This window comes from Vipera berus (assembly GCF_964194415.1).
Source record: "Vipera berus genome assembly, chromosome: 2".
NCBI lineage: Eukaryota > Metazoa > Chordata > Lepidosauria > Squamata > Viperidae > Vipera > Vipera berus.
Window position 1 is genome coordinate 121,305,795 of NC_138203.1, and position 22,970 is coordinate 121,328,764.

At 39.2% G+C, this 22,970-nt stretch overlaps 1 protein-coding gene across 1 annotated transcript in view; it reads left to right on the top strand.

Annotated features, from left to right (window-relative positions):
- Positions 1 to 2,341: 2,341 nt before the first annotated feature.
- The window catches only part of CACNA1F (calcium voltage-gated channel subunit alpha1 F), a 66,409-nt gene continuing 45,780 nt past the window's right edge, over positions 2,342 to 22,970 (top strand). Inside the window, exons 1-14 of the mRNA XM_081318927.1 lie at positions 2,342 to 2,440; positions 4,127 to 4,266; positions 6,425 to 6,567; positions 7,267 to 7,419; positions 8,074 to 8,270; positions 8,406 to 8,509; positions 9,251 to 9,417; positions 12,098 to 12,178; positions 13,030 to 13,120; positions 14,584 to 14,610; positions 14,696 to 14,856; positions 18,401 to 18,626; positions 19,466 to 19,673; positions 21,364 to 21,484. Of these exons, the coding sequence (XP_081175053.1) occupies positions 2,357 to 2,440; positions 4,127 to 4,266; positions 6,425 to 6,567; positions 7,267 to 7,419; positions 8,074 to 8,270; positions 8,406 to 8,509; positions 9,251 to 9,417; positions 12,098 to 12,178; positions 13,030 to 13,120; positions 14,584 to 14,610; positions 14,696 to 14,856; positions 18,401 to 18,626; positions 19,466 to 19,673; positions 21,364 to 21,484 (1,903 nt within the window). The 5' untranslated portion in view covers positions 2,342 to 2,356. The remainder of the gene's footprint in view (positions 2,441 to 4,126; positions 4,267 to 6,424; positions 6,568 to 7,266; positions 7,420 to 8,073; positions 8,271 to 8,405; positions 8,510 to 9,250; positions 9,418 to 12,097; positions 12,179 to 13,029; positions 13,121 to 14,583; positions 14,611 to 14,695; positions 14,857 to 18,400; positions 18,627 to 19,465; positions 19,674 to 21,363; positions 21,485 to 22,970) is intronic.

Genomic DNA, 22,970 nt, shown 5'->3' on the forward strand with positions numbered 1-22,970 from the left:
ATGACTAAATCTTTGTAGGTATTTTTGTACGTTTCCTCTATAAAATGCCCTCTTCCTGGCAGGCATTCATCTACCTTATTTTTTCAGGGGCACTTGGAGAAGGCCTCCAATCGCAAGATTTAGATATGGGCAAGATGGTCTTCAAGGTAAATGAACCCTGGATGTAGATAAAAAAGGTTTGGATTGTGTTTGCACCACGTACGGAACTATCTATAAACTAAACCAGGGGTTTGCAACCTTGGCTCTTTTATGACTTGTGGACTTCAACTCCCAGGCTCAGGAATTCTGGGAGTTGAAGTCCACAAGTCATAAAAGAGCCAAGGTTGCCTACCCCTGAACTAAACTATCTAAATGCCCTTTAGCCTAACGTATTATAGCCCATACAATTAGTTTATGGTTTAGGATATTATGCAAATCCATTCAGTAAGCCATGATTAAGTTAACAATGGATAAGCAGGTCATAGAAATGCAACCTTTGAGTCAGAATCCCAGAATGCACTCTTCTAGAAAATCAGTGAAGCAGATCTTTTTAAGTTCAAGCAAAGCTACTTGGTAAAGGAATGGTAGGTGCACTGGACTAACGTTAAAGACTTGAGCTGTGTTTGTCCATGCGTTGACCCATAAACTGGCCAATTATATTTTAGCCCAATGTGTATTGGGTGAATTCAGTCTATGTGGTTAGTTCAATGTGTTTTGCAAACCTAAAAAAATGAATTAATTGATAAATTATGCTATGGTGTGTGAGCACAGCTAAGCAGTCTGTTCAATTTTTGGTCATGAAATAATTTTATATGCAAAAGCTCAACTATTCTGTCTTCAACATACTCAGTTGTTCTGTCTTGCATTGGGATAAGGCTGTATCCTTTTTTCTAATGTCACAAAGGATCATGACTACTCTCTGCATCTCATCCTGTTGGTTGATTGGGATGTCCCCAGCTCTCCACAACTGTGACCTAACCAGCTGTGAGCTGCCTCCTCCCTTCCTCTGCTGCCCTTTAAAGTAGGCAATCTGCCTTAATCCTCGACCCAGTAAGGGAAAGGAGGGAGAATGACGGAGAGAGAGCAAATGAGCACAAAGCAGACACAAGGGGGAAATCTGGTTACTTTCTGACAAGCCCCTATAGTGAAAGCAAGAGGTGCATCTGGGGACTGGCACTCCCTTTTCATGACTCCATTAGCTTTTAACTTGGCCCTCCCTCCCCATCTGGGGAGAAATACTAAAATAATGGAGATCCCTCCTTGCACAGTGGAGAGATAATCGATCTGAACTGCTACCGTTCTTTTGGAAATTTACACATCTTCTCCTTCCTCTTTACTCAACCAACCTGCAAGATGTCTAAGTCGGAGTGCAACGGAGGACGTGAGTAACCCCATGTTGATATATTTGGTTATAGGAGTAAGAGTACGGACAGATGGAGATTTTATAGGGTAGCCTACGCATATTGAATTAGAAGCATGTATTTGACTGTGTCCTCTGAGGCTTGTTCCCAAAATTAGTGGGTGGGTGTTCAAATAAGCAGGTTTGTGGGACTCAATAAAGAATGGGCAACTTGCAGTCTTCCTGTTAGAAGATTGAACAGAACTTTGATGTTACAGTGGCTGTTTGAAATAAAGTCCTGTCACTCTAGAAAAGAAGTTAAAGTAAGGTGTTTGTGACATAGTTTAAGATTGGAATAGTACTGGAATAACAGAAATGCATAGATTTGATAGTAAAATCAATATGGCATATACACTGGGACAGAAATGCAAGAGAAACTTATAAATAGATTGACCTCATGTAAGCCTCCAGCTTGGACTAGTTTTCTAGGCTGAAGCATGCTGTATTGTATTTTATATTACCAGTAACCACTTCTCTTTTTTCAGATTTTTTTTTAAAGAGGAGATTAAGTTATTTTGCCCCTTCACTCACACACAAATTTTAAACAAGATGTTGGGGTTCTACTTAATTCCTTCTGTCTCTTGTTGCCATACTCTTCCTTTGCAGCATTGGGCTCTCCAGAGGCACCACCCCAATCAGCAGCCGAGGCTTTTGTGGAAGCATCAAGCCAGGCCATAGCATGGACGCTTACGAGTGGGGGTTCAGATACTTTGGGCTCTACTGGCAGCCTTGCTCAGAAGAAGCGTCAGCAGCAGAACAAGCATAAGACCCAGGGCTCCAACGTGGTGCACCGTTCACCACGAGCCCTCTTCTGTCTACGTTTGAACAATCCCATCCGCAGAGCTGCTATCAGCATAGTAGAGTGGAAGTATCCTACATTTGCATATTAGGAAAAGGAAGAAAGGAGGGTGGGAGAAGAAATTCCTGTTTGATGCCTTAACTTGAATGTCTTCCAGACCCTTTGACATCCTCATCCTTATGACAATCTTTGCCAATTGTGTGGCCTTAGGAGTCTATATTCCCTTTCCAGAGGATGATTCCAATGTCTCCAACCACAACTTGGTGAGTGCTTTTCCTCAGGTTAGGAGTGGAGAGAAAGTAAGTGTGTGAGCAGTGAGAAGAGTGTGTGAACTTAATGAAAGAACACGGCTTTTGCATGTCAGACTGAGAATCTGACAAGAGTTTAAAGTGTAGAATTGAGAAGTGCCTCTGGAAGGCCTAAGGAACCTGAAAAATTGCTGCTAGTCAAAGCAGACAGTACTGTGTTAGAGGGATCAATAGACACCATGAGACAGGTCCCTGCAAATTTAGGAAGCCTAACTTTGACTTCTGGTTCTAAAGCCACTGCATTACTGTAGTTTCTTCCCAAAGATACCAAAAATCCTGCATAACTGCCTCTTCACTCCTTTCTTAATGGTTCCATCTTTACCTCTTGATTTCTGCCCAAGGCAATACCTTAATGCTAATTAGAACTATTATCTCCTAATAGGCATTAATCTACCCATGTGAGTCATGGCAGCTGAGGTAACAGTTTTCCTTCCCCACTGCCGCATCAGATCAAATCAAATCAAAATCTTAATTATGGTCATAGAATAGAAGAAAAATACAATTTTTAAAACTAATATATAATTTTAGTCACGTAAGTATCTAAAAATACATTTTTTATATTTAATGTTTTTATCCCTTTTACAGATTTTTTAAGATTTATTTTTGATTTCATTTTTTTATAATATAGTCATTTTTAAAATGTTTTTAATCTTGTGTATTTCATATTTTTACCTTTTAAAATTGTATTTTTTATGCTGGTCTATGAGTGTAATAAAGTTTTTTATTTGATTTGAACCCACTGGACATATCAACCTGGCTCTGGTCACTCTGACCAAAAGCTCTCAAATGCATCTGCTACTTGCAGCTGGGGTCAAGACTAGAGTTGGAGCTCAGATTCCTTGGAATAAATCCCAAATAATCCATGGACAGAAACTGGAGGCGGGCCAATTCCTGACTGTTTGTCTCTCTGGGGCAAAATTCAGAAACACCTATAAGGTCAGGCACCATCCAATTTCCCAGTCAGTTGTTGGTGTGTGTGTGTGTGTGTGTGTGTGTGTGTGTGTGTGTGTGTGTGTGTGTGTGACTTAAGCATGGAAAGTTGTACAATTGGTATGACATTTGCCCTTTGGTGAAAGGAGAGGAATTTCATAAATTATGATGTCAAGGTAGAGTTCAGGTTTTAACTCTTTTGTTGCTAGTAAGTGAAAAGCATTAGTACAGAAGGCTGTGCTGAGACTACATTCTTTTTCCACCACTTGGAAAAAGAAGATAGAAAGAATGGGCAGTGTTCTTTGCTGTAGACCTATGCTTCTTTTTTGCTGTGTGTTACACTTCCCTAATTTTGGATGCTAGGATCTAATATTTGCAGGATGTGCTTGTTTGTGACAGATGTCCAGCATTCTGCGCTTCTGTCATTTGTGTCTTCGGTGTTTGCCTCTTCTTTCCTAGCAGGCTTGTAAAACTCTCGTGGTGGTGTTGAACTGAGGTTGTGTTAATCCAGAAAAATCCTTCTTATTTTTCCGTGATTGGAATTTCCAGTCCTTTTTAGTGTGGGTTTCCTGGAACCTACATTTTTGATCTTATGAATGGATTTATTAGGGACAGCTCTGATTTTGGACTATTTATCAACACACTTGGTTTCAAAATACAGAATGCAAGTGTAACTTGGTATTCCTGCTGCTATTCCTCCCAATTCTACAGGAACAAGTGGAATATGTTTTTCTCATCATCTTCACAGTGGAAACTTTCCTCAAGATCCTTGCCTATGGTCTGGTTATGCATCCTAGCGCTTATATTCGCAATGGCTGGAATCTTCTTGATTTTGTCATTGTTGTAGTGGGGTAAGTTTTTAACACAAGGATTTATTTTAGCTCAGTATAGGAGTTTGACTCACAGTGGTCTGATTCTTAAATGTAATTTCCAAATGAATCATCTGTTAAAAAAGAAAGAAAATACTATTGATACATTGAAAAAGCCTCGTTTTAGCTTAAGTGGAAAGAAATACAGTAGGCAATGCAAGCAAGGATGTATTGTAGAAGAGAAAGTAAATTCCAGTCCTGAGTGACTTCTTGTGACTTAAAGAGTTGCAGAGAAAGGTCTGTTTGTTATTAGAATGTTATAATTGGCAAAATGCAGCTATCGTAATTTCTCCTCCTATTACATTCCATTATTTCCTAGGAGGCAATGGAGCTATCTGAATTTTTCTTTGGTTGAGGGCAGAAACAGAATGGCTTTAATTTAAATAGTATAATGGCTTTAATTTAAAAAGATGGCATCTCCATCACCTTGTATTACTTATAATACTGAAATTAGGTTTATGCATGAGCATAAACCCTAATGCTACATATACACCGTATTCCGTGCCTCATGAAACTGAGGTGACACATGTACTGTATATATTTGTCATTCAGACATCTTGTTTAACAAATAGATTCTGAAGCAGATTGTCTATATTAAAATTGTTAATAGACCAGGAGAATCAAATAGCTGGGAACTATAAATACCAAACTAATATAAAAAGGGGCATTTAGGATTGCCATTTCGGCATTAGATTTATAGAACATTTTTAAAGGGTGGGAGAAAATAGAACTGGAAGATTTACAGTAGTTTCACTGTGAAATTCTTCACTGACTAGAGGCTTACTCCTATCACCAGCAAAACAGTAACTACGTGCTTCCACTTTTAACAATCAACTAGCATATGAAACCCCAAAGGTCTACTTAAACAACAATTGATTCCCCTATATCCCTCATCCAAAATATCTTGGACCAGACTCTCTCCTATAAGGTACATATAGAGAATATGGTGGCAAAAACCAATATTAGGAACAAAAAACTATGTGGAACTAAATGGGGAGCTTCAACTGTCACCCTCAGGCTATCACCACTAGGGCTAGTCTGCTCTTCAGCAGAATACTGTGCCCCTGTATAGCTTAACTGCTGCCATATTAGTAAGTTAGATGCCGGACTCAATAACACCATGAGGATTACAAGCGGATGTATTAAAACTATTTTGACTTGCTGGCTTCTTGTTCTGAGCCATATAGCACCACCAGCTGTATGAAGGCAAGATGCACTAGTGAGAGAATACAGAAAAAGTATGAACAACTCATTCCTACTGGTGCATGCCAACCTTCATCATTTATTAGCTGGAAGGCTCAAATCTAGAAGTCCCCACTGGCACTTGCATAACATCTGCTCAACAACTTTGATACTGATTCCCAGTGGAAAGCCAAATGGATTGCTGAACCTCCAGATATAGGAAGATATATAGATGATCCTACACAAAAGATGCCAGGCTTTGAACTACCACACTAGCAATGGACAATTCTGAATAGGATTTACACCTCATGCAGTGTCTGCCAGAACTCACTGTATAAATGGGACATATTATCCTCCCCTTAGTGTGACTGCAGGGACCCACAACAAAATGTAGATCACATTGTGACCTGCTGTAAGCTAAGGGCATTTACCAGTCCAATATCTGATTTTTTTCATGTAAACGATACTGCCCTTCAGTGGTTAGATGGCCTAGACATTGGCATCTGAATATAGATCTTTTTAACAGTTATACTTTATTGTGTTTTTTATAATCTAGGCAAAATGTTTATATTGCACGTCCATGTATGATATGCCATGTGCTAAATAAATTAATCCAATAGTTTGTCAAACACGTCTAATACTCAGTTGTTTAGATGATGGTAGAGTCATTTAAAAATCATTTGATCCTGACAGAGATACACCAACACCTACTGTAACCTAGTTTTCCCTTACTTGAAAGTCTCCAAAATGTGGCCTTAGCTCCCAAAATTCCTTAGTGAGCAAAGCCATTGGTAGGAATTCTGGCATTTAAAGTTAGCAGATCTTGAGTTACCTAGGTTGAAGATACCATTTGTATAAAGTATCCTAGTGATTTCAGAATGCTGGTGAAAGCAAACTTGGTCCATCATCCTGAAATCAATCTTCCCCTGCCTTGTCCTGTCCTTTGTTTTCCTTACAGTCTCTTCAGTGTCATTCTGGAACAAGTCTCCCACAAGCCTGGGGAGGCCCATCACATGAGTGGGAAGCCAGGTGGCTTTGATGTCAAAGCCCTGAGAGCTTTTCGTGTCCTGCGACCTCTGCGTCTGGTCTCTGGGGTTCCTAGTAAGCATCTCCTGTACTCATGCTTCTCAGATATATGCCTAGGAGGAAAAGGCTGAACAGAAAATAACATCTCTTAGTATGCACATACATGCTGTGATGCCAAACTCTGCTGGCATGCTGACTGCACATTGTGAACTTAATTATATATGACTGTTTTGTCATTGTTTTATAATACAATTGTTTTGTCATTGTTTTAGAATACAATTTGAGATCACATTCCAGCTTGTATTAATTCTTCTGTACTGCATCATAAGTACTAGACTCATATAGGACTATGTGTAGGTTTATATGCTGATGTATTGCACAGCCTGATGTATTGCACATGTTTGCCATTCTCTGCATCACTATATGATAATTTCTAATGAACTACCTTGATTATGATATATATAAAGTTTAATTAAGTGATCTAGAAACAATTGAGTTCTATGTTTTCTACAAATCTGTATTGTCCTTAGGGCAGTGTTTTCCAACCTTGGCAACTTTAATACGGGTGGACTTCAACAGGGGAATTCTGGGAGTTGAGGCCCACCCATCTTAAAGTTGGCAAAGTTGGCAAACACTGCGCAAGAGGAAAGAGAATTTCCTCTACTCAGCACCTTATTCCTGAGATGAGTCAATTGAAATTGTACCCTTCACGCTGGAAGAGGTTCTTGTGTTCTGAAAAGCTGACGTGGTGCCCTAAACATTTCTGTCTCATAGGCCTGCATATTGTCTTGAATTCTATCATGAAAGCCATGGTGCCCCTTCTGCACATAGCGCTACTTGTTCTTTTTGTCATCATCATCTATGCCATCATTGGCTTGGAGCTCTTCATTGGCCGCATGCACAAGACCTGCTTCATGATTGATTCAGGTATAATTCACCGAGTATAGCACAAGTCTGTCAGATCTATATTTTAAAAACTCCAGATTATATAAAATGACAGCAAACAAGTGGTTTTTCTAGAATACCCTTGATGGCATCCAGTGGTAGTCTGTGTTTTTACTGCCCATTAGCCCCTCGGCAAGGCAACTCTTGTTCCTCTGCTTCCAAGAAATAACACAGTTGAAAGTTAGTTCTATTCAAATACGAAATGCCTGGAGGACACACTTCTGCTTCATTCTTGCAGATTAGGGTTCAGTATTTGGCTAAATTTTCAGAAATGCAAGCTTTGGTTGGAAGGTAACCATTGAAGATTATGAAATATTTCTGTAACACATCTCTTCTGACTTGTTTGAATGATTTTCCACTTTGAATGATCTTTTCGAGATAAGTCAGATGTCCTAATCATGTGTCTAGATTTAAAAAGTGGCCTGCTAATATGTTTTATGCTGGATTTAAAGAAATTACAGAAATTGTAAGTCAATTTTATTAATGTGACTACTCTCGGTGATCTAGGGCTAAAGGTATGGCAGGGAGATTTATAAGAGATTTGAACATACTTGGGAAGTTGGTTCAGCTCAGCAATAAATCTATTAGATGATCCTGTTTCTGTCATCACTGTGACTCATCTTCTACTTGTTGCAGATCTGGAGGCTGAGGAAGACCCATCACCTTGTGCTTTTTCTGGGCACGGTCGGGAATGCACAGTAAACAATAGCGAATGTCGTGGCAGGTGGGATGGACCCAATGGTGGAATCACCAATTTTGACAACTTCTTTTTTGCCATGCTTACTGTCTTCCAATGCATTACCATGGAAGGTTGGACTGATGTTCTCTACTGGGTAAGCTATTTCCTTCTGGGCAGAGGAACAGAAGTCTCCTCTGTTCATACTTCCTTGTAGTAATTCATACAATTCAGCCTGTCTTGATGTACGATTCCTTAAGTATTTTTTTGTTTGTTTGTTTGATTATTCCAGATGCAAGATGCAGTGGGTCATGAACTACCTTGGGTTTATTTTGTCAGCCTTGTCATCTTTGGCTCTTTCTTTGTGCTTAATTTGGTTTTGGGTGTGTTAAGTGGGTAAGTCAGATTTGGAACATTGGACATGTGACCAGAATGTATTTGTCTTCCTTGATAAAGGAAAAAAGTATGTAAACATCCTGCATAAATTATGCCAACAATTTTTTCACATTTGCGCCTGGTTTACTTAATTTATCCTACTTGTCTCAAATATGAATCAAGGGCAAAGAACTGCAGTAAGCAATGTCTGGAACTCTGTCTTTTGGATTTTTTTTTAGATTTCAGCAAGAATAACTTACACCAGGGGTCTTCAAACTTGGCCAATTTAATATTTGTGGACTTCAACTCCCAAAATTCTTCAGCAAGGCACACTGGCTGAGGAATTCTGGGAGTTGAAGTCCACAAGTCTTAAACTGGCCAAGTCTGAAAACCCCCAGTTTATAAATTTTCAAGTCTAGCCATGGGAGCTAGAATGTGGTCCTGTGTACTTTTGCGTTTTTACAGCAGCCTCCTTTCTCATTAAAAAAAACCCATAAAGGATCTAGAATAAAAAGAAAAAACAGTAGAAAAAATAAGTACCAAGTAATGTCCGTGTTTTCATAATCTAATTAAACATAAGACACACGAATGAAGAGGTCAGAGAAAATAATTGGACTACAGCTAGGATGCTTGAATTATAAAAGAGGTTCAGAAAACAAGATCCAAAATTAATATTCTGCACATCAAAGACAAGGAGGGCCTTCATACAAATTTTCAGATGATGTCCAAGCAGTCAACTAATTTGACCTCTTCCATCCACAGGGAATTCTCTAAGGAACGAGAGAAGGCAAAAGCCCGGGGAGACTTCCAAAAGCTGCGAGAGAAACAGCAGATGGAGGAAGATCTGAAGGGCTATCTGGATTGGATCATGCAAGCAGGAGACATTGAGCCCGATGAAGAAAAAGATGAGACAAGTGAAAAGCATACCTGTAAGAGCTTTCAGGACCATTCCTTCCCAGCTCCCCTCCCCTGTTTGCCAGGGACTGTACTCTGCTGTTCTAGAGATGGTTTAGTTAGCAGCCTGGATGTTGCCATCTGTAGCAGCTCTGTACGTGGGGATTAGAGAGGAATCAATCCAAGACACAGCAGTGCAAGATTAGCGGAAAAACCAACTGAACTGCCAGCTTGAAAAGGAATTCTGATTGGGATGAAGAGGGCAGGGGACTCCAGTGTGAATGTTTTTAAGATACGTAGCTGGGGTTTTCATTTGCTTATTTATTTTGAGTGCTTTTCTGCCGCTTCAATTGTGTGAATAGGATGCAGCAAGTTCACTGTGAATGGAGCATGCCAGCTTAGTCACAGGAATAGAGTTAGTGGAGAATAGGGAAGAACAGGCTGATAGCTTTGTGGTTTCCATTTCTCCATATTGCATCTGTTGTTTCTTTGTCACCCTCCTGGCCCTTTGGTTGCAGTAAGAGACACCGGCTGTCAGAATCCATTTATATCACATTTCATAAATGTATAGGTAGAACAATGTGCTTATTCTGGGGATTCTGCCATCTCTCCGAAGGGGGGGGAGAGGATAGACTTTAGGCGATCTTCAAACAACAGGGAACATTTGAACTGGGGGAGGGAGGGGGAGAGACAGATCTGGATTGCATCTTCATTTACAACTAAAAAGAAAAGCAATAACCATAAAACCAAGGAGAGTTCCCTTTCCCATGGAAGGACCTGACACCTAAGCAAATGATGAGAGCCTGACCAAATGGATGAGGGGAGGGGCTGAAATGGGAATGCTTTATATAGGATTGAAATGTAACTTTGTTAGATTCCGTCTTGTATTGCCACAATCGATTCCATCCTAGTAAACATTTTCCTTTTGGACTAAACTTGCATCCAAGAGTTCTTATTTCCTAAGATGTGGATTGAGGTGGGTCCTGACACCGGCTGTGCTCTTCCCTTTGGCAGTGCCCAGAACTGGCCAATTAGTGGCAGCTTTAATTTCCTGTAGCTATTATTTGTAGCCTGAGAAAATGGCATTCAATTCCAAGAATCCACCTCCTGGTGCTAATTAATTCACTGGAGCTGTATCAGCTGCTTTGGGTTCACTGAACAAGTGTTGAGAGCGGTGAAGAGAAATGAAGGTTACAGTTCAGCCCGTCAGTTTGCATTTCTCCCCAACTGAAACAAGTTTCAGGGATCTTGGTCCTTCCTTTTGTTCAGATTACTTCCAAAAATGAATGCAGACATGTTGCATAGTGGTCCCACAATACAGAGAAATTGCTAAAGTTCCTCACTCACTTTTTATAGGGCATTTAGAAAACATTTTTAATAGTATGGGAATATTTCTCTTAACCACAAACAGACAATAGTTGTCTGTTGTCTCAAGCAATAGTTCTTTTCAGTGCTACTTACTGTGTGTTTTTAAGGAGAGTAATTTTTTTGTAAAAAAATTTGAAAATGGCAAAAAGCACAAAAGTACATTTAAAAAAAATACATAACAAGTGCTTAAAAATAAATGAAAACTACGACAAAAAATAAGATACAGACCATACAGTAATATATTGTTAGAACAATAGTTATAATTTTACATATCATTTTCTAATAATAAATATGCAACATACAAAAACAAATATATATTTCTAATGCACATATATAATGATATTGCTTTTTTAACCTACTTTATAGGTATAGATAAGTTCCATATTTCCTTGCATGTATTCATGCAAAGTCTACATTTATAGACTATCTACTCATGAGTAACAAGTGAGCATTGAGTAGAAAGAGAGCGATTTCAACTTTTACAGCAGCATAGTTCTGTCCCTATGTACCCCAAAGCAAATTCATAATTATTTATATTTTATTTTATTTATATTTAAATTTATATACCGCCCTATTCCCGTAGGACTCAGGGCGGTTTACAGGGAAAATTAAAAGTTAAAATACATCATATACAATTAAAAACGATTAAAACTAAGATTAAAAATTATCTTTTTGGTTGGCACCATCTTTAGCTTTTTAAAATAGCGCTAAAATATTTTTACCTACATTATGTCTGTGTGTGTTTGGTGTGTGTACAGAAGAGTTTGCAATGAAATAAACTTTACAGCAAATTTCAAAATTAATCAAGAAGAACAGCACAGGGCCTTTATTTTTTTCTTTAAGTAATAAAATACGTTTTATCACTAATTCAAAATTTGATTAAATATGTCATAAAAATTAAAATGGCACATTTAAGCCACACGCACCTCCCATTTTATATTATACTAATCAATATGTATGGAATTTAGAGGAATGGACACAAAATAATGGAATCATAGAGCTGAAAGGGATCTTAAATGTTATCTAGTCAAAGCCCTCCTTAGTTCAGGATCTAAATTCATTCTCTGTTTGAAGACCTCTAGTTATCACTACCCAAATGGGAAGAGATTTTGGGTAGCTGCTTCTAGTCTTGAAATTCTAAGCTCTTTAGTTCTAATGGTTTGGAAAGAAATGGACAAGGCATAGTCCATAGTCTACCACATTTCCTTTCTTCTCTCATCTGGCTCTCATCATTTATTGTTCTCCATCTGTTTCCATCCATTTTGTTCCTAAGTAATTCCCGTTCCTATATATCCCTCCCTTCATGTTTTTTCAATCTTTCTCTCATCTGTGCCTTCTTTGTGGAAGACGCTACTGTGGCCGACCTGATGGGAAAGAAGAGGAAGAAGAAATGGTTCAAGCACCGCAGTCATTCCTCCGACAGCCACAGTAATTTTCAATGTTTTCATACTCCTTTGTGTCCACGCTTAGTTTTCTTTTAAGGGCTAAGCAGAGGAAGCTATGTAGATACTATGTTTCCACCTCATTCTTTATCTATGCTTCATTCTATAGAATGAAGTCTGTTGATTTCACAAACCTATTTGGGAATCATGCTGGGGGGGAGGTGGTGGTTCTATTTTTATTTCTTTGTTTTTGGTTGATTATTGGATTTTTCTTACTGTATGCCCTTATGGCAATTCCTTGTCCAAGTGTTTTTCCCCCCCTCCAAGTGAATTTTCTTATCTAATTCCATTTGCCGCAATGTGTCTTTCCTATCCCTACGGCATGTAAGTGTAGCAATAGGATACTCTTTGCCAGTTTTCAGGTCTGCTGGCCAAACAACAGCATCCATGATTAATAGGAGGACGATATCACACTCCCTGGTTTAATCTGTAGCATTTCGTTTAAGAAACTCTGGAAATTCTGATCCCCTATTGTGGTCATAAGTCGAGGACTACCTGTATTAAGCATATAGATATTATAGTTGCATTCATCCTAAATATTTGGAAAATATAATGTAATTTGAAGGGAATTTTAGTTGACTGTTTGCTCGTGTTGCCTTCAGTAAACATGTTTTGCAATTTTATAAATAAAAAAAATCTGCAAAGCCTGTTCATAGGAGGTCCATGTATTTACTATCTCCTTTTCTTCTGCATATCATAAACGTATCAAACTGATGGTCTGAGGAAGAGTCAATCCTATGGTTTCAATGGTGGCAGCTGTCTTTGTGAATAGAAATACTGCAGGAAGAACTTGCGGTTGTTCCCCCCAAAAAATCTCACCTGCTTTTCTCTCCTCAGCCAGTCTTCCTGCCAGCGAAAGTACCTCAGTCAACACGGAGAATGTTGAAGATGAAGAGCACCTTCAGAGCCACTGCTATGATGTGTGTTTGTGAGTTTGCCTGGCCAGAGAGGAGGGCTGGGAACTGCAGGACAATGCTAATTATTAGTGTTCTACAGACCAAATTAACTCTTCTAGGAAAGTATTGGGGAATCCAAAAGGTTGCCTCCTGTTGGCCCTCCTCCCCACATTTGAGTACATTCTCTATGGGGATAAGGGCTTTTGGGATTAGTTCCTGGCATTTTCTATTGAAAGGATCTCAGAGCGATGGACTGAGAAAGCAAAGTCCCTAATCTGTTTTCAGTCTTCCATTGTTGGACCAAGTCCACCTAAGTCCTTCACAGATGCTCTAAATTTTAAGATCAAGTGTTTAGATTCTATTCTAGTCCAGAATAAGACCAGCAGCCAACATTTAGAACAGGGGTGTCCAACCTTGGCAACTTGAAGACTTGAAGGCTTCAACTCCCAGAATTCACCATCTAGCTGGCTGGGGAATTCTGGGTGTTGGTCCTTAAAGTTGGCAAGGTTGGACACACCTGATTTAGAAAATGATTCTTTAACTAACAGATTGTTTGACTATATACTGTATTTGATAACTGATCCATTTTAGTTTTTACTATTTTTAATATTCTTACCTCCCTTGAGGAAATCCTCCAGTGAATGCTGCTTTCTCCTAAGCTTGCATCTCATATCTCTGATCAAATTCTGTCTCAATAAGCACTTCTTACTGCAAACTGAACTCTTCCCTCTATTAACTAATAGTCTAGTTAAGCAAATTTGCTGAGCAAGTGGACATGCTGAATATATGGCCTCCTTCTGAAGCCCCTGTCCAAAGTGGTTATCTTAGAGGTATCATTTTGTTTTGATCTTCCCTATTTTTTTTAAATAGCACACTCTAGAAAAGTACCCTGCATATATGATAATGGGGAAAAAGTAAGTCTCTATTCATGGCATTAGAATATCTGTGTCAAACTGCATTTTACTAGGTGCAGGCCAAAGGTCAGCAATCTCTTAAAATAGGGAGGGGAGGTAAGGCAGCAACTCATCCTGCTGGACAGGTGGCAACCTTTTATTTTAGAAGTAATATAGTAAGCTCAAATGTTCAGCCTTTTGTGGAAGGCGTTATGGGTTGGAGAGGGAAGGGGGAAGGAAACTGAAATGTTTGTACCATATAGAGATCTTAGGCTCCTATTGCCATCCATACTTTGCCATCCAAACTGTGTAGCTGAAAATCACCATTCTGTTAGCAAATTTTAAGGGGTCTCAAAGGATGACTAGAAGGCTGCATGTGGCCATGGACTGCCAACCCTATGGGATGAGAGCCAATTTTAAAAAATGGTTTCTTGATTCTGTATTTAGAAAAGATGTTTTAGGGTATATTAATGATGATTTGTGGGATTTCATTTTGAACCATTTCCATAGCATCCCAAATAGATTTGTAACTTCTCTTTGGGTCTTTCAGTTTTAGCTGAAGAATTTATTTTGAGTTTTTACTAAATTTCTATTTTTCACAGAGGAAAGCTTTCCAAGACCAAATTCTGGTGAGTATAACAACAGCCTGGCTTTCCATTCTTGTCCTGGCTGCTAGGCTGTTCAATAATTTTTGTTCTTCCTTTTGTATCCCAGCCGCCATGTACAGCGCATCAACAGACTTTTTCGGAGGAAATGCCGTTTGGCTGTCAAATCTGTCTCTTTCTACTGGATGGTCCTGCTCCTTGTGTTTCTGAATACCCTCACCATTGCTTCTGAACATTACAAGCAGCCTTATTGGCTGACTCAAATCCAAGGTGGGACTGCGAGACATAGTAAATAGAGACAACCTCAAACAAGTGAGGCTTGTCTAGGCATTAGGACTGCCTTGGGTAGCCATATGGGAAACAAATTTTTCAACACAGGAAAGCAGGAACTCACTGTTGAATTCAGTTTGAGACACAGTTGACTGAAAGGAGAGGAATCCCTGTAGCAGGTTACACATATTTTATGTCCAACTACAGATATAAACTGCAGGTTTCTCTATCCTCTTTTCTTTTAAACAATTTTAGTATTAGTTATAGAGTTTGTTTATTTATTTGTAACATTTATATAGCCACCTTTCTTGTACTAAACTTTGGGTGGCTTACAAGCAAAAAAATAAAGCCACATCTGTGTAAAATAAAAAAAACACTAAAAACAAAACAAAGCCTATAGCTAAACTTACCCAAGTGGCCCACAACAAATTCATCTTCTCAATCTCACCCTATCCCAGTGCTTGGGGGAAAAGCCAAGTCTTAAGCACTTTTTGGAAGGTTGAATGGGTGGGTGCCTGATAGCTTCAGGGGGAAAGATGTTCCATAGGGCAGGGAAAGGAATGTTTCCTAGGTTCCATAAGATAGCAACATTTAAAGGCAGGGACTAGGAGTGTGCCAATCTAGTAGGACAGTTGGATGTCTTTAGGAGAGATGGTTCCACAGATAACCCAGCCCTGTACCTTATAGGACTTTAAAGATAATAACCAGCACTTTGAACTGCATCCTAAAAGACACTGGGAGCCAGTGCAGCTCATGCAATAGGGGTGAAATGTGGGTAAATTTAGGGGCATTTATCACTGCTGCATTCTGGACCAGTTGCAACTTCTGGATGGTCTATAAGGGCAGCCCTATGTACAATACATTGTGGTAATCCCAATGGGAATTGACCAAGCCATAAGTGACTAGGAGCAAGACCTCCTGGTCCAGCAAAGAGCTCAATTGGCACACAAGTCAAATTGGTGAAAAGGCCTCCCTAGCCACAGCTGCTACCTGCTGCTCAAGCAGGGGCCATGAATCCAGGACAATCTCCAAAATGTGCACAAGTTCAGTCGGGAAGTGCCAGCCCATCTAGAATTAAAGAACGACTATCGCCCAAGCCTTGAAGACCAAAATCCCAGAGCCTCTCCATCTTGCCAGGGTTAATTTGAAGTTTGTTTCTCCACATCTAGACCCTGAGTTTACTGCAGGCTGTCAATTTGTCTTATAATTGAGCAGGTTTACCCCTAAAATGGCAACCTTTCTTCCTCTTCTATTATGTTATATGGCATTATATTGTCCCATTATAAATTGTTCTATGTCTTGTAACAGAGGGCAAGGAGACTGAATAGTGCATAAGACAGAAGTCCTGCTATCCTGTCAGGGATATGTGAAATGCATTTTTTTTTCAGGGGGTATTCATTAAATCTGACAAAAAAGCATGTTTGCTTTTATTTATGAGCCAAAGAACCTACCTGTATGTATGTGTGTTGTGCAAAATTGCTTGCCACCTTAAGTGGGGTGAGGTGGGGAGTAAGGAACAAACGATTCCCAACATAAATCATTTTGAAATTTTATATTATATTATATACAGAATCTAAGCACTATTATCACTTCTGTTCTGTTGTTTAATGCATCTTACTGGAATCACCTGATTTTCCTGCAGATATGGTTCTGCTGCTTATTGGATCCCAAGCTGAAGGAGCTATGTATTAGTTTGCTCTTTCCTGCTGAAGCTGCCATGCCAACCTGCTTGACAAATTGCCAGTTGGCCATTTCTCTGTGCTGATCATTTTTCCCTTTAGGCTTGAAAAAATGCATTAAGGGCAACAGATTTAATTCCAGTCTGCCCCAAATTAGGCTGTAGACATATGCTGTTATTAGCTGTCACGATCATGAGGAAAGGAAGGAAAATGTCATCTCTTGCTTTTTTTTCTTTACCCTAGTCAAATATAGACAGTCCTGGTTAACAACAGTAACTGGGACTGGAATTTCCATCGCTAAGTGATGCAGTTGCAAACACAACATCATGTGACCACATCACTTAATGACAGCAATCCTGGCAGTCCCCATTGCCATCATTAAATGAGAGTCACAGGTCATTAAGCAAGGCCCTCCTTGCAACTTCTTGTTGGCTTCCAACAAGCAAAGTCAATGGGGAAGCCAGCAGGAAGTTGCAAGGAGGTATCTCAGGGTCAAGTCCAGAAATGAGACAATGAGATCCAATTGAGTCAAGTCCTTTATTTGTTTACACCTCAAAGAGATGACTTTCTAAGCTACTAGACATATCCTGAGAGATTCTAGGATGTAATTGGCCTGACTTCTTCCCCCACCCCTGCTCCAGCTCAGGATTGCACAGTCTCCTTCTAGGAGAGTCCTGGCAAAAATCTTCTCCCTCTGCTGCTGCAGGTGCAGATTCCCTCATAAGGTTCTAGGCTGGGGTGGCTGCTGCTGGGGATGGGAGGGTGCACAAGCAGGGTCCAAATCTGGTGTGTTTTCCCCCAACTGTCCCAAGCCTGCCAGTGTGGCACAAAGTCACTGCTGCCCCAAGCTTAGCACCACAGTGCAAAGAACCAGCCATAACCACCCTGCGTTCTTCCAGGTTGGTTCTTTGCACTGCGGTCCATAGGCTGTGCTAACTCTTCTTTGCCATCTTCTCCTTCCCATTGATAATGAGGCATATCCAGCCTGGCCCTTCACAAGGCAGCTGTTGACCACATGAGGCCCACTTCCTGTAGTGTTGTGAGGAAACTGCTGCACCTGACCTGGAGAAAAGTAGGCCTTCTACAGCCAGAAGCTGTTTCATGAATGGCCATGTCAGACCTGTTTTGTCAGTAACAGGAACATGACAGTGAAGGTCAACTAGGAGTAATGGAGTGCAACAGACCAAAAAAGCAAAGATTGTGGAGATAGGCGGTGGGGAGGGGACTATTGAAACATGGCTGTAACTTTGACAACTAAGTGCAAGTATATATGTTCAGTACTGTTGTAAGTTCAAATAGTTGTTATATGAGGACTACCTATAATTTTTGATTGTTTTGTTAATCTTTAATCTTTAAATGTGCAGAGCTGAGAACAAGCAGTGTGGTACTTTGTCTAGTGTATTGTGAGACTTCAGATGGAATAGTATACAATAGGAGCAAGAATTTGATTAGTCCTGCCCCAGAGAATTTACTGTGTTGTGTTCCATACAGCGATTCTGTAATTTTATTATTTCTGCAGACTTTGTCAGAGGTGCCAACAGAAGCACATATATAACTTGTCCTTTAAAACTTCTATTTTTGATGGAAGAATTTTCATCAAAATCAGTGTTAGAATCAGTATGGTCTTAGCCAGATGGCTGAGGAGGGCCCCCTTAAAAATGGTAAAAGTAATACTACTGTTGTATTATGATTATCGTAGCCATAGGGGAGTGTTAGCCTCTTTTGAAACTCAATCTTAAATAAAATACCTTCATCTCCTTTATTAGAAGCAGAAACTTTTTAATTGTTCTGAAAACTTTTCCACAGACTGAAATGATCCACAGCGCAGTTTGAGAACTTCTGCCCTATACCTTTTGTTCTTGCAGCATACGCTAACAAAGTATTGTTGTCACTGTTCACCCTGGAGATGCTGCTGAAGATGTACAGTCTAGGCCTCCAAGCCTATTTTGTCAGCTTCTTCAATCGTTTTGACTGTTTTGTGGTATGTGGTGGGATATTGGAGACTGTCCTGGTAGAATTCGAGATCATGCAATCCCTTGGAATCTCTGTGCTCCGCTGTGTCCGCCTCCTGAGAATCTTCAAAATAACTAGGTAAGAAAGTTGCCATTAGCCAGGGATAAGCCATTCACGCAGATTGCTCAGCTTAATAACATTTACTTACGGTATATATTGAAATTCCCATAGGAGGAGATGATTTGAATTAGTATTTGCTATTGCTGCTGCTGTTGCTGCTGCTATTATTCTTCCAGTTCCTTTATACTTAAATGCAGCTGACAGATGATATACTACATAGGATTGACTGACTTTCTTGAGGATATGGAACTTGGAAACATGATGTTTTTAAAGGGACCTTGAACCATCTGTGCCAAGTATTTCCTGTGTTTACATGATAGGTTTTTTATGTCTGATGTCTATAGCATCCAAGCTTAAGCACAAAGTATGTTGAATTAAACCCCACTAATTCTGAGACTTACTTTCAAGAAAACAAGTAGAGATTTTAGCCTCAGTCACTCTTTCTTGTAGAAAAAAATAACAAGATTTAAAAAAAGATGGCATAAATTATGTAGAAAAGAATTTGCCATTTTAATGTAAACTTAACAAATGTTCAGTAATGCCCTAAGAAAAAAAAAATCAAAACTATTGAAAGATCTAGGTCGCCAATATACAGTTTTTTGACAGCTGCTATACTGTAATTCTAGCTAGAAAAACTACTATGAAGAAGTAGTGAGAGATGTTGATAATTTAGTAATACATGGATAGCTAAACCTTTCCCAAGCTGCCTGACATCCATTGCTAGACCTGTTTTGTTTCTTTGAATTCCTCATCACAATGGTCCTCAAAAGCTATCCTATAATGCTGACTTAACTCTTGACTTCTAAACATGCTCCATGCTACTTAGCTTGCTTACTTTTACATGACTTACCTTCTAGGCATTGGGCCTCGCTGAGCAACCTTGTGGCTTCTTTGCTGAATTCCATGAAGTCCATTGCCTCCTTACTTCTACTGCTGTTCCTCTTCATTATCATCTTCTCCTTGCTAGGCATGCAGCTTTTCGGTGGCAAATTTAACTTTGATGAGACTCAGACCAAACGCAGCACCTTTGACACTTTCCCCCAGGCCTTGCTCACCGTCTTCCAGGTAAAAGGCTGCACATTATGGCAGTGGACCAGAATCTTTAGAAAGGTGATTAAGGGCCAGCACCATCATATCTAGGTGGCATTCTCAGATGTTTTCAACTGCAGCTCTCACAGTCTTTTGCTCCTGACCATGCTACCTGGAGTTGTTGGGAGCTGACATTCCCTGTTCTAGCTTAGAGCCTGAATTATAAACTATTGCTCCTTAGACACATATACGTCCTGGAGTTAGTAAAAACACTTTCTTTGGTTCCTGATTCTTGATAAAAAAATATATAAGATGTTTTGTGAATGACCTCCAAAATATAAATGCCAGGCACATGGCCGCTAGCAATCCTTGTCTCTAACTTTTAGGCTGACAAAATATTATTCTTAAAGCTATTCAAGAATGAATGCTATCTCAAGGTTTGGGAAATGGTAATGGCTGTCAGGAAAGCGGTTCCCTAGACTTATGAGTTATTTTAGAAACAGCTTCAAATTTCTGTAATGGTTGAAGCCTAGCTTTTGAAAAAGGCTTAAGAGAATGGTCAAGTAAACAACACTGTGAAGATTACTGAAATATTGTAATCAACTTCAGGTACACTCAGCATTGCTTATTAGAATTTTAATAGGTATACATTTTGGATGGAGGGATATACTTGCTTACACCTAAGTAAATTCATGAAGTTCTCTTTAAAGCCATTATAATCCAAATGGCTTTTCCTTGATGTACTCCAGAACTGAAATTAAATCCCATCAGGAGAGAAAAAAACCCCACTTGGAACAAAAAACATTTAAGAGCAAAATGTGTGAGGGCAGCTCTATTAACTCTGCTTACATAAAGCTTTTAATTCTGTCTCTTGTATATACTCACCCAAGCTGGCCTTGCCTTTGCCATCTCTGCTTTGAACCTGAAATGCATAAAACTAAAGAAATTAGAGTTCTGGTTTCCTCTCACTCTTAGCTACATTAAATATAAAAAACACCATTTTGCTGCCAGAAGAATTATTTGTCCTGACTTCTTAATGGGTTTTAATATTATGAAAAAAGCAAAGCTGGTAATGGTTAAGAGAAGATTGTTTCACTGGGTCTGAGGATATAATAAAGGTTTGTGGTATATACCCACCATTCAAATGATAATGTGTGGAAGAGCTAACGGACAGTTGCTAAGAGCCTTGGTGGAGCAGTGGGCTAATGCCTCCTTAAGTAACACCAGCTGCCTGCAATTAGTGCAGGTTCGCATCCCACCAGGCTCAAGGTTGACTCAGCCTTCCATCCTTCCGAGGTAGGTAAAATGAGGACCCAGATTGTTGGGGTCAATTAAGCTGACTTTGTAATAATGCCGCTTGGGGGTGTGTGTGAAAGCCCTAATAAGCAGGCATATGCATAGAATGAAGGCTACTGCTAAGTTTGTAAGCCACCCTGAGTCTTCGGAGAAGGGCAGGATATAAATGGAATAAAAATAAAAATAAAAATAAAAATAAAAAATAATGATTCAATTGAGCCAGGAGAGTATATGACTGAAATATTGCTTGGAATTACCTCCTGCCATTCACAATCATCTTTAAATTGTGATTTTATACCAAAAAGAAACAAGCAGCGAGATTAGTACCATATTTGTTCACTACAAGACTGTGGGAAGTTTTTCTTGGGGAGCAGTTGTAGAATTATCTGATCTGCTGTTGATGTTTTCCCTGTCCAACTGTGAAATATAGATACTGACAGGGGAAGATTGGAACGCAGTGATGTATGATGGGATCATGGCCTATGGCGGCCCCTATTTTCCCGGCATGCTAGTCTGCATCTATTTCATCATTCTCTTTATTTGTGGCAACTGTATCCTTTGTCCCTGCTGTTGGCAGTGATATTATTTGCATGTTAAGGCCAGAAGAATTATGAGAGGTTACTCTAGTGCTAATTAATTTATAAATTAGTTGCTATGTCATTCTCACCTACCCTTAATTCTCTTTGGGAAGCAGATCAAAGCCTTTTAAGAGCCTATATTTAATTCCACTATAGGCTCAACTTTTATGGGCCCTGTGGCTTAAATGCACAAGTCTTTTGTTAGCAATCAATTTAGTTCTTTGAAAGAGCAATCTATCTTTAATTTGGCAGCCCCTACTTGAGAAAGAAAGAAAGAGAAGAGGATATCAAAAGAAGACAACAAAAAGTTGGTGAAAGAGAGAATAGGTTCCCTGTGCACTACTGATTACAGTCTGTTTTACCATTGGTATGCAGCCTTCAACCGTTACCCCTAAAGAAATGTGACCTTGAGAAAAAAAATGCCCACCTTAGCAGTCAGAGATTAGTTTCTAAATTAATCACTGTCATAGTCAAGTTCCCAGGCTTTATATTATACACATTATGTGGTTTGGTGATCATCACCAATAGTTTTGAAAGTGAACTGAATTTCATAGAGATTAGGCTACTAGTTGTGATGTTTACTATCTCTACAATAAATCAACATACCTTAAATACTAGTTATATCAGCCAAGATTAGAAGAGAACCACTGCCTTTCTGGTCATGATTGTGAGTTTTTCATATGCACCTATTTGTCTACAATGTGACACAGAACGCTAAACTACATAGGCTGTCTATTGAAAGAAAAATAACAGACAACCATACCTTGGATCTCTTGTGATTATAGAAGGATAAAATTGCATTGGTAACACAGACGTGGGATTGTCAACACTTTCTTCCATTTTTTTCTTGGATTCCAGGAACTGGCTCTTAAATATAGATTTGAACTCTTTCCTTAGGACCCAAATTAATCAGGGTAGATTAATTTTGTAAACTACCCATAGAACTTCATCTGTGGGATAGATTAGGAATAAATGAATGAACAAATGAATGAATCAATATATAGCAATGTTGTCATTGCAAATCAGCTGATAGCCTTTTGATTGTCCAAAAAGGTGTTTAGATTAACCTAGCAGAATAGTGTTATACTAAATACATCTGCCTGCCATATGCAACATTCTCTGCCCTGAAGTCAGGTTAGCTCCCTCCCTTGTTATTGTTCCAGAAGTCCCTCAAGAGAACCAATGCATTCTACAATGGCACCAGTACTGTGGTTGATATATTCACTCTATCTATGCCTTGTGGTTTGTGTATTTTAATTTTTAATAATGTTTTAATTTTTAATAATGATTGTTTTTTTGTTTTTATGATTATATATTTGTTGCTTTTCTTGATTGTTGTATGCTGCCCAGAGTCATCTCGTAAGATGGGCAGCCTTATAAATTTGATAAATAAATATAAAATAAAATAAATATATGTAGAAAATCTTTAAAAAGGCCTCTTCCTTTCTCCCATGTGCAC